Source organism: Saccopteryx bilineata, chromosome 4 (assembly GCF_036850765.1).
Source record: "Saccopteryx bilineata isolate mSacBil1 chromosome 4, mSacBil1_pri_phased_curated, whole genome shotgun sequence".
NCBI lineage: Eukaryota > Metazoa > Chordata > Mammalia > Chiroptera > Emballonuridae > Saccopteryx > Saccopteryx bilineata.
The window spans coordinates 295,963,613-295,975,232 of NC_089493.1; the positions used below are offsets into that span (position 1 = coordinate 295,963,613).

At 60.9% G+C, this 11,620-nt stretch overlaps 1 protein-coding gene across 2 annotated transcripts in view; it reads left to right on the plus strand.

Annotated features, from left to right (window-relative positions):
* The window catches only part of COG7 (component of oligomeric golgi complex 7), a 127,158-nt gene extending 116,497 nt beyond the window's left edge, over window positions 1-10,661 (plus strand). For both annotated transcript variants that reach the window (XM_066275856.1, XM_066275855.1), the window contains 4 exons: window positions 3,220-3,303; window positions 6,478-6,592; window positions 7,644-7,787; window positions 10,284-10,661. In XM_066275856.1, the coding sequence (XP_066131953.1) occupies window positions 3,220-3,303; window positions 6,478-6,592; window positions 7,644-7,787; window positions 10,284-10,450 (510 nt within the window). In that variant the 3' untranslated portion in view covers window positions 10,451-10,661. The remainder of the gene's footprint in view (window positions 1-3,219; window positions 3,304-6,477; window positions 6,593-7,643; window positions 7,788-10,283) is intronic.
* The last annotated feature ends 959 nt before the right edge of the window (window positions 10,662-11,620 follow it).

Here is an 11,620-nt window from a genome sequence, read left to right on the forward strand (position 1 = left end):
ACAAGCTCTTTGCTCCCTGCATGTCCTGAGCGCGTGCCCGCCCGGTGTCTGGCCACACTCACGGCTCCCTGGGGGACCTCGTAGGTCTGTGCCCCCCTGGGCGCAGTATCCGTCCAGCGAATGACCTGGTTGACTTACAGGATTATCCTTGGAATTCTCTGATTTTCATTTTCTTAGTTGCTTTTCCATGCAAAAGGCCGTGAGAGCTATTCCAACCAGACTACGTTTCCAGGGGGAGCTGGGAGGAGAGCCACGACCCACACGTGCAGCGGAAGTGAGGTCGGCGGCCACGCCCACATGTCGCGTGTAGCGGAAGTGAGGTCGGCGGCCACGCCCACATGTCCCGTGTAGCGGAAGTGACAGGCCCCGGAGTGCCTGGACACCGCCCGCACGAGGTTTCGGCGCCCGTGGCTGAGGCTGCTCCCGCCTCTGTGCCCTCATCTCGTCTTGACGGAGGGGACGCGGTAACTGCTCACTGTACAGATACGGGAGGATTAAGTGAGGTTTTGTAGGTGATAGGATTTACCACAATGGCTGCCAAGTGAGTGGATGCTTCACAGAGAGTGGCTTACTTTTTTTCTGTGGTTCTCTTTTTTTTTTTTCTTTTTTACACAAGGACACAGAGAGAGGGATAGACAGGGACAGACAGGAACAGAGAGATGAGAAGCATCAATCATCAGTTTTTTGTTGCGACACCTTAGTTGTTCATTGATTGCTTTCTCATATGTGCCTTGACCGCAGGCCCTCAGCAGACCGAGTGACCCGTTGCTTCAGCCAGCGGAGCTGGTGAGATTTTTTTTTTTTTTTTTTTTCTCAAGCCAGATGAGCCCACGCGCTCAAGCTGGCGACTTCGGGGTCTCGAACCTGGGTCCTTCTGCATCCCAGTCTAACGCTCTACCCACTGCACCACCTCCTGGTCAGGCTGTGGTTCTAATTTTTTAAGAGGAATGAGAATTTTAAAAAATACAGTGCATGTATTCATCTTCAGAAAGGAAGCAATACAGGTTACTGAAGTTGACTGTGTTACCTGGTGACAGATGGATAGGAAAGCCCCTTGAAGGCATTTTAATTAAAGTTTGAGCAGCGGAGACATAATCTCCTCATTTCCAGCTGCCTTCTCCAGGCTCCCTGGGCCTGCTCTTTAAACCCCCTGAGCTCCGTGTGCCCGTGGGGCCTCCTGTTTCCTCCTGTCTCCTCGCCCTTCCACCTGGTCACTTCCTCCTGCCTGAAGCCTTTCCCAGGGCCTCCCGTCCACGTGTTGGACCCTGTGACCCTGGTCTTTCCCCACAGCCGGTCCCGGGTTCTGCCCCACCTCATGCTGCTGCTCTTCCAGCCCCTGTCCCTCTCTGCCAGTGACTTTATCACCAAGCTGTCCTGGCTCCTCCTTTTTAGATGTGGTTCCCTCTGTGTCCACGGCTGCTGCCCGGTCCAGTTCCCATCGTCTCTGGACTGCTCTTGAGCTGTCTGCCCCCCCACCCTCGGGTCTCCTCGGAGCTGCTGCGTTCATCCTCACGGAGCATTGCTCTGCTGCTGTCTCCTCACTCAGAATGCCCCCCATGCTCCCCAGGGCCAGCATGGTAGTCTGCTTTTGAGATTTTTTTTATTACGGAAATTCTCCTGCATATGTGAGAATAGAGAGGAGGACAGGGAGCTTCATCCAACCTGGTCAACTCCTGGCCACTCTGGTCCACGTGTAGTCCTCTCCCAGTTCCTAGTGTCACCAAGCAGCATTCGGACCCCCCACCGCCTCACGGATGCCACCGCTTGCTTCCCTATCTGACTTGGGTCCGGGCAGCCTGCACGCAGTTGGTTGAGAAGCCTCTGTGTGTCTTTTGCTCTATACGTTCCCTTCCTATGTGCTTACTTGTCCATCTGTTTCTCTGCCCCCCCCCCCAGCAGTTTATTTCGGAAGGCGAAGGCTTCCTCAGCCTGGTGTTCAGAGCTGTGTGTTCTCCTAGCTTCTCTCTGCCCCTCCCGGGCCATGTGGCCGGCCCCTTGTCTGGTCACTCTGAGCCTGTGCTGCTCTGCTGATTGCGTCAGCCACCGACACCTCCTGACAAGGCCGCCTCGAGTGTGTGTGTGCTGTCCCCTCCCTGCAGAGCCGAGCCCACCGTGAGCACTTGGGACATGTGAGCCATCGGACCAGGCGCTCCCTCTCAGTGCTGTGGGAGTCAACTGAGCAGTAGGGCACTTTGAAACGGAAGAGGATTCTCAAACAAGAGCAAAGAGTTTAGGAAATCATGGGGCAGGGTGGGGAAGGAAAGAACTTGTCTAGAGCAAAGGAAATCAGGCAGGATCCCCTGTGCTGAAGAGCATGGGGAGGACAGCGGAGGCGTAGCCTGGGCCAGAGCCCAGGGGTGGACGTGGTCACTACCTTCCCAGAATGCTCCTGAAAAGATCAGATCGGCCGTCAGAGCACGCCCGCAGTGTGACCTCGGGAGCTCCTCCAGGAGCCCAGCCAGAAAGGGCCCTGTTTTCCAGGCTGGTTTTAGGTGACTCATCTTGGGATTAAGAAACCAGATTTACGTGAGGGTGTGCCGGGCTGGTGTGTAACCGTGTGTGTGCCAGCACCGTGCCCTGCCCTCCAGAGAGCTGGAGGCTCACATGGGGCCGTGTGTGCATCCCCACTTGAATGGCGAAGGGAGACGTGTTGGTGCTGAGGGCTTCCCCAGACGGGGCTTACAGGGAGGACCACAGGGCTCACAGGACCATGGGGCAGCCGGCGGGGCGGGTTTTGGAGACGATATCTCCCCCTCTTCTCCCCTCTTGAGTTCTGAGTCGGTTCAGAAATGGATCCAGAAGGTGGATAGAAGTGAATGTGGTTTGGGCGTCCCTGCAGCCGGAGTGAGCCTCCCCACCCCCTCCCAGGAGGAGGCATTCGCCTGGGCTCTGCCTGGTTTGCGGCTTTCCAGAGCGGTGCCCAGCCCAGCCGCGGCCCCCACGCAGTAGGAAAGCTCAGAGCAGGGGAGGCCAGCTCTCCAGTTCTTGTTCTGAGGGAGAAGCAGGGCGTGGGGCCCAGACTAGTTCAGTGGAGAAGGTGGGCGCCGTCCTTCCTGGGTCTGCAGGAATGCGGAGAGAGAGAGTTCTCTGCAGTGGGCTCCCGGGTGGCGGGGTAAGAGCGCCCTGGTCTGCCAGCTGTGCACGGACAGTGCCTGGGAGCGCTCTCCCGCCCGGGTGCCCAGTGCAGTGACAGTGACCCTGCTGTCCTTCCTCCCCCAGAGCTGGAGCACGGCCGGCATCGGAGAGACCCTGACGGACACCCTGCCCACCTTCAGCCTCACGCCCCTGGAGTACATCAGCAACGTGAGCCGCCTGCGCTCTTCCCCGCGGGGTCGTCGCGTTGTAGGGCCCCCCTCCGTGTGGGTCCCGGCCCACTGGGCAGAGTGGTCACTACCGCAGCAGGGCTGTGGGACCTCCACTTCTGCAAGGTCTCGGTCCACACCCAGCACTTAGGGACATGCAGCCGAAACACGCAGATTGCAATCCCAGCACGCTGCTGCCCCGCCCCCACCTCCCTGCTGCAGTCCCCTCGCCCCGAGGGCGTGGGAGTGAGCCCAGACGGGGGACCGGCTGCAGTGGCCGAGGTCTCTGGGTTTCCAGAACGGTGTGTATGTGGGCCTGGATCACAGTCGGCCGGCTCACTGAGCACCTGCTGCGTGTACCGGCCGTGCTGCGTGTTTCAGCCTGTGCTGCATGTGCCGGCCGTGCTGCGTGTTTCAGGCTGTGCTGCGTGTTTCAGCCCGTGCTGCGTGTTTCAGCCCGTGCTGCGTGTTTCAGGCTGTGCTGCGTGTTTCAGCCCGTGCTGCGTGTTTCAGCCCGTGCTGCGTGTTTCAGGCTGTGCTGCGTGTTTCAGCCCGTGCTGCGTGTTTCAGCCCGTGCTGCGTGTTTCAGCCCGTGCTGCGTGTTTCAGCCCGTGCTGCGTGTTTCAGGCTGTGCTGTTGTGCCGGCCGTGCTGTACGCTCCCCTCAGCAGCACTGTAACGAGCCCTGTGGGGAGCAGGCGCTCGTGGCCCCTTCCTCCCCCTCCCACCGTGCCACATGGGGAGGCGACGGGCGCCCAGAGCTCTGCTCGTGGCTTCACCTTTCCTGCCCGCCGTCGGCCTCCGTTGGTGGCTCTGAAATGTGGTGCCTGTAAGAAACCCTGCATGGGAGTGATGTCGCATCGCAGGGGCGGTTTCTGGCTCCCGTGACCTCACTGTGGAACCCTCTGCCCCACTGGAGTTATGACCATGGCAGTAGACACAGGAATTTTAAGGGTGAATGCTGGACAGCTAGAAGTCTGTGTTGATCCCCGCAGTGGGGAGGGTGGCGTTCCCCGCTCTGTCCACTGGGGGCAGCACGGCATGCTGGGTGTTCCGGCCATTACCCCATCTCCTGCCCAAGGAGAGGGAAGCCGTGGGTGGGCTGAGACAGTACGTGTGACAGACGGAACTGGTTCAGGAAACAATGTTGCTGGAAGCACCGGAGGGGTTACTGAGTTGGTGTTGCAGGTGTGGCGGAGCCAGGAGGCCAGGGGGGCTTCTGGGTGGCCCCCTCCTCCTCCCCCTTCCCCCTCCCTCCTCCCCATCCCCCCTCCCCTTCCCCTTCTCCCCTCCCCCCTCTCCCTGCTCTGACCCGCCTGCCTGTAGGCGTTGCACGGGACAGGAAGGGACACTTGTCAGACACGTGCTGCGCGCGAGGGCCGTGCTCAATGCAGACTGGAGGGCCCGTTGTGTCCACAGCTCTGTACGCGGGCGGGGGCAGTGACGCTGGCGAGCACGAGGCTCGGGACAGGATGGCGGCCCTCTGTGCGTGTCTCACAGGACTGGTTTCCTCTGCCCCGGCTGGTGGGCGTAAGTGTGAGCTCATGCGAGGCCCTGACAGCTTACGCTGCCCGAGGTCATGCCGTGGTCGAGTGGGACTCAGACCAGGTCCGTCTGGTGGCAACACTGCTTTCTCTTGAGTCCCTGAGCTCGCCCACGCTGGACACCGGGAGTGTCTGTGGAGTGTGAGATGGTAAGCACTCCGTTCCACGTGGGTTCCAAGAGTGAGTGTGGACCGAGCCCCTGCAGGAAGCCCCTCGTGGGGTCCGTGCAGAACCACAGCAAACCCCTCCCACCACCCAAGGCCATGGACTCAAAGTGGGAAATGTCAGCTTACTGACGATTTATACCTAAAGGCTACTTTGCCTGTGGTGGTCACCCACGCGGAACCCCGTGAGCGTGGTAACAGGTGAAGCAGGAGAAGGGGCCGTGAAGAGCCTGGAGATGGCGCAGACGCGAGGCAGAACGACGTTTTATTTTGAGTAAAACTGAGTCTGAATTAGCGGCAAGGGAGGGTCACCGATGAAAGGCGTACCAAACACAGGGACGTGCTGGGTCTGGGCACAGCGGGTGTTCAGGAGGCCGTGCCGAGGAGGACGGGGTGGAAGGGGTGCTGGCTGGAGGGAGAGTCCTGGCCCGGAACCCAGCACCTTCTCGTCCTCCATCCTTGTGGGGAGGGAGGAATCTGGGCTGTTTTAAAGCTGAAAGGTACAGTGGTGGTCAGTCAGGTAAGCGGCCACTTGTCTGGTTTGAGTGGAAAATCATCCCGAGTAAATGAAAGGGGAGACTGTCCCCCTTTAAAGGTAGACCACGGTCTCCGGTCTCCGTCAGCACGGCTCACACTGCCAGACCCGTGGGACGTCTGGGATGAGGGGGCCGGTAGCTGACGGAGTGTTAACTGGACATTGTGCTCTCGGGGACTTGCCACTGGACAGTTTCGTGTGAGTGCTCGGACCTTTTGTGTGAAGTGGAGACAAATGTCTGGAATGAACACGGAGCCTGAGAAAGCAGCAGCAGGCTCCCAGGCCTTTTTAAAGTAATGCACGTGACGCTGTCATCGCCTGGGAATCAGCCTTATTTTATGTTTACCTTAAGACACAGAACAGTTCTGGGTTGAGATGGAAGTAGGTGTTCAGAACACACGCGTGATGGTGGTCACGTGTAGCCAACAGACGTACGACAAACACTATTCCCAGAGGTCTCGGAGCCAAGGATGTTCCGTCTTTATTTCCTAGTTTGTATTGTGAAAACAATATACTTTTCTCTCCAAATTAATTTATAATCATAAATGCCCCCCCCACACACACCAACAATATTCCTTCCTTGGCCTGTGAAACCCCCTGGAGGGGAGAGACCCAGCCCAGACCCAGGAGCGGGGTATACGGCCAGTCAGACACGAGCAGCCATAGTGACTCACGTTGACACAAGTGCTGTGAGTGCACAGAGCGCGCTGCTGTCCGTCACCTCGTCGGTGGCAGAGCTCACGGCGAGTGCATCCCGCAGTGCTGAGGCCATCGTGCCGACCAGCGCTGGCTCTTTAAGGTGTCACCACCGGTGTCAGCACACCGGGAACACGCAGACGTGGGTGCCCCGGTGGCGGCAGCGTGTCTGTCTGTCCTGAGCCTTCCTCATCCACGTGCACTTCGTGAAGTTCCCATGGGCGTCTTCTGTTTCAGATCGGGCAGTACATCATGTCCCTGCCCCTGAACCTGGAGCCCTTTGTGACTCAGGAGGACTCCGCCCTGGCGCTGGCCCTGCACGCGGGCAAGCTGCCCTTCCCTCCCGAGCAAGGTGAGGGCCTGGGGGGGGCAGGTGTGCAGACGAACGGGCTCACGGTCGCGCCCCCACCCACTGCACATGGGCAAGCTGCCCTTCCCTCCCGAGCAAGGTGAGGGCCTGGGGGGGCAGGGGGCAGGTGTGCGGACCAACGGGCTCACGGTCGCGCCCCCACCCACTGCACGCGGCCGCCCAGCTCCCACCAGAGCGGTCCTGAGCGTAGCACAGTGACCGAGAAAGATTGGGGTGTGCACAATAAACACCCACCGGGGTGTTCCCGCGTGTGCACAGGAAGTGGACCTCGAGAGCGGGTGTGAGAGAAGCGTGCCTGTGGGGGTGGAGGATGGTGGGACAGGTGCTTGCTTCCTGCCTGCATTCCTGCACTGTCTGGTTCAGTTCTCTGTCGTGTGTAAACACACACATGCACCAGTCTTCCAGGGGGAGGGGCTCCGAGGTTCCGTAGCGATTTTTATTTTTATCTATTTGCTAATAAACCTTTTAAGTTTAAAAAATTTAGAGAATATTTTCTCAAAGAAACCCTCATAGAAATTTTCACACTCACACACTCACACGCACACACGTGGTGGGCACAGTCTGGTGAAATCCTGGACGCCCATCACCGGGTTCCCTGGAGTAAAATTGTCACAACAGCTGGAATCCTCACCAGCACTAGAAGCCACCCTGTGTGTTTACAGCCTCGGTCTTCTTCTCCCTCCACGTTTCTCATGAGGGTTTCCAGCTGTAAGGAAAAGTGTCGCCCCGTGATCCCGAATATAGAATCAGGGTTTCCAGCATTTTCACTGAGCGCACATTCTAAGAGCAGAGAGTGCACGCCAGCGGGAACTTTCTGCCCCAGAGAAGCGACTTTTTCTAAACACCGCGAAAAGGGAGCTTTCTCAGTGATTCCCTGCGTCCCCACGGTCAAGAGGGTCAGCCCTGGGGCCCGTGTGTGCACAGGGCACCGGCCACGGGCCAGCTCGCCCGGAAGGGCTCCGTGAACACTGCTGGGGGTGGGTGTGTTCTCAGCAGGGTCTGTGTCTTTTGGTGACGGCCTCTCCCTTCCCAGGGGATGAACTGCCCGAGCTGGACAACATGGCGGACAACTGGCTGGGCTCGGTGGCCAGAGCCACGATGCAGACCTACTGTGACGTGATCCTGCAGATCCCGGAGCTCACCCCGCACTCCACCAAGCAGCTGGCCACGGACATCGGTGAGTTCCCTCCCAACGGGGACTCCCCCCCAGGTCTCCTTCACGGGCGGCTCCGGATTGGGCTCTGAAGCTCCTTAAAAATGCAGACAGTCCTCCAGGCCCTGTCCCAGAGGTTCTGACGTGTGTTTTGGGCCGGGTAGCAGGGGATTCTGGTAGCCGCTGGGGCTGGGAGTGTCAGGGAGGTGACGTGACGGGCGTAGACGCGGGCTGTGCTGCCGCTGGCCTTTGGGCCCATTCTGTAGCAGCTGGTGCTGGGGCGGCTCTTGCTGTGTGCCGGGTCTGCCCGGTGCCAGCCGGGCTCTCAGCCCCTCGTCACCCCTGCGAGGATGCAAGGTTGCTGCTCTGGGCCCCTTCGTGCTGACAGGGAAGAGAGGCCCAGAGGACAGGGCCCCCTGCAGTGCCTGCCTGCCGTCCAGGGCAAAGGCCTGTGCCCCCTGCATTGCCTGCGTGCCTGCCGCCCAGGGCGGAGGCCTGTGCCCCCTGCTCCCGCTGCCCAGGGCGGAGGCCTGTGCCCCCTGCTCCCACTGCCCAGGGCGGAGGCCTGTGCCCCCTGCTCCCGCTGCCCAGGGCGAGGGTGTGCCCCCTGCTCCTGCTGGCACTCACTGGTGCAGCGGTGCTCTGAGGTGGGGGTTTGGTGGGCAGGTGGCCAGGGACTGTCCCCTGTCTTTTGGTATCAGTCCCCTGGCTCACCATGGCAGGTCTCGGGGTGCCCAGGGGAGAGAGTGGGGGGCCTTGAAGATCAGCTCCCTGGGGGCCTGGCAGAGCTCAGTCAGCCTCTGGTTTTGCTGAAGGAGACGGAGCACGGCCCCCTCGTCTGGGTCCCAGAGCTGTCAGCAGTGGAGTCAGGCCTGGCACCCCGCCCGCGCCCCTTTCACTGGGCGGGTGCTAATGGGGGGGGATGGCAGCACTCGGGGTGGTCAGTACGGCAGGGGCCTGAGCAGAGCACCATCCGGGACCCATGAGCAGAGCAGGGTTTGGGGTGGCCCTGATTTCAGTTCCTCACACTGTCCTCCCTCCCTGTGAGGCTCCCCGCCTGACCCATCCGTTCCTCGGTCAGTGGGTGCCGCCGTGCTGTGGGGGATGGGCCACGGACATCCTGTGCTGGAGGGCGCTGGGCTGTGGCCGGTGGGGCCCCAGAGGAACTCCAGTGAAAGGCTCACAGGCCCTGGCCGGTTGGCTTAGTGGATAGAGCGTCGGCCCAGTGTGGAAGTCCTGGGTTTGATTCTTGGTCAGGGCACACAGGAGAAGTACCCATCTGCTTCTCCACCCCGCCCTCTCCCCCTTCTCTTTCTCTCCCCTTCTCTCCTCCTGCAGCCAGTGGTGCATATGTCAGCCTCAGGCACTAAAAATAGCTTGGCCCCGAAGGGGGTTGCTCGGTGGACCCCAGTTGGGAGTGGGAGTCTGTCTCACTATCTCCCCTCCTCTTACTTAAAAGAAACATGCTAACAAACACACCTCGAGTCACCCTGCTGGCCACACACAGGGTGTCATGTGCGCCGTGGGCTCCTGTGAGGAGGCCCCTGGCTTGCAGGCGCCTGGAGCTCAGTTTCCTGGAGCAGGAGACAGGTGTCTGACCGGTGGTGGCGCCCCTCCTGGGAAGCAGCCGACCGGGCGGGCAGAGCAGGCCCCTCAGGGACACTGAGAGGAAGGTGCTCCACCCTCAGGGAGGAGACGTGGACCAGGCGGCGATGGGCGGAGGAGGGCCGGGCGGTGCCGTCTCCCGGTCTCCCCAGCCGCCAGGGGCCCACGTGGGGCCGCTGTGGACGCTCCCTGGTCGCCCCCCAGGAAGGAGGGGGAGGAGGAAGGGCAGCTCCCACTCACCCACCACTCCCAGCTCAGCACGTGCCTTCACGGCCTCTGTCCCGGTCCCGCCTCTGTGCCGTCTGGTGGGCGCTGGCTGCGTCCGCGGGGAGGGGCAGGGACGCAGAGAGCCTGCTGGACGTCACCGAGGTCCCCCGCCCTCAGTTCCCCTCAGATGCCCACGCTGGTTGGGAACTCGGGGACCCTGGTCGCCGTGGTTGGGGTGGGCTCGGAATCTGTTGGCCGGTACCCCAGCGGGCCACCCGGGAGGTGTGGGGACCTGCACGGTGTCAGGCCGCCACGCCCAGCACCCGCCTTGTCCTCACGGTGGAGGCTCCGCTGGGAAGTTTTCAGTGACTGCTCTGATGAGCTCATGGGTCTTGAGAACCCAAGAGGCTGGGGGTCCCCTGGGGAGCGGGGCCGGAGCCCAGGAGTCCCAGTGTGGAGCTGCTGTGACCAGCAGGAGTGGGGGATGGCGTGATGGTGCTGGTCCTGGACTACCCTGGAGTTCCTGCACTTGGCTGAGCCCAGCCCAGTCTGACCCTCTCAGGGGAGGCCCTCGCAGTAAAGGCCCCTGCCGAGGGCGGGGCAGGCACCCCGCGTTGGGAGCTGGGGAGTGTCCCTGTTTGTTACTCCGGGTGGCCTCGAGGGGCCAGTCCTGCCCGGTGCTGAGTCCGTCTGTCCTCTGCCCCGCAGACTACCTGATCAACGTGATGGACGCGCTGGGCCTTGCGCCCTCCCGCACCCTCCAGAATGTCGGGGCGCTCCTGAAGACCAAGCCCGAGGACTACAGACAGGCCAGCAAAGGCCTGCCACGGCGCCTGGTCACCACAGTGGCCGCCATGCGGGGCGTGGACTACTGACCGCGCCCGGCGAACGGGGCCGGGGCTCCGGGTCACGGCAGCGCTCGCTCTGAAGCTGCCCGGGTCTGGGCGGAATTGGTTTTCAAAAGACTTTCATTTGTGATTTTTAAAAAAATGTGTAAATTGAGAGGTGTATTATTTATCAGAGAGGACTTTTTGGATGACTTTTTAGTGATCTGATCTTGAAAACAATAAATACAGCGCAATGTAAGGACGTTGTCTCTTCCCTTCCCTCAGTGAACATTTGGGTCCTTGCCGGGCCCTGCCCTCCGCACTGGGGGAAGGGGTCAGCGTGTGGAGCAGCGGAGAAGGTAGTCTCACGGGCTGGGGACAAGAGGGCGTTGGGGCGGAAGGTGGACAGGCCACCTGGAGACCGAGAGGGCAAGGGACACCGTGCAGAGCGACTGTGGGAGTGTCCAGGCCGGCCAAGGGTCAGCGCAGGCCCGCAGGTGCGGCCCCAGCCAGCGGGCGGAGGCTGAGGGTGCAGTGAGGTCAGAGAGGGGGACTGGGTCACAGGTGCCTGCCGGCTCTCGGGAGGGTGAGGACCTTGGCTCTTCCTCTTTCTTTAACAAATGTTTCTATTGATTGATTGATTTGAGAGACAGAGGAAGGGTTGGGAGAGAGAGGTGCCAAGACCAGCTCCGCCGTGAGTGTGCCCAAGAGGATGGCGCCGCAGGACGTCAGAAACAACACACACAAGACACAGCAGAGAAAAGTGGGTCCAGGGGACTCCCGGCCTCTAGGACCCAGAGCCCAGATCTCTGCAGCCTCATCGTGTTTATTGGTCTCTTGGCTCATCAAGCAGATTAGCAGAGCCCGGGTCACGTTAGTCCACAGTGGATTCAGGTGCAGAGAAAGCTGACCGCCCGATGCCCCCAGGCACGTGGGAAAATGGCTACAGGGATCAGCTGCTTCCTAAACAATCCTCGTAGCGCTGGTGGGGGCAGCGTTCCGCCCGCGCAGGACTTGGCGTTCAGAAGTCCGCACCCAAGACTCCTCTCGAGGCTGCAGTTGAATCTCTACTGTTTTCCTGCAGTACGCCATGCGTGCCCCCAGCTGGGACGCCCTGCTCCTGCCTCTGGAGTGGCACACCAAGCCCAGGGCCCCTCAGGGACCAGCCCCACCAGGCGGCCAGGGCAGTCCTCGTCCATCTGTCAGTCCAGCCTGGGG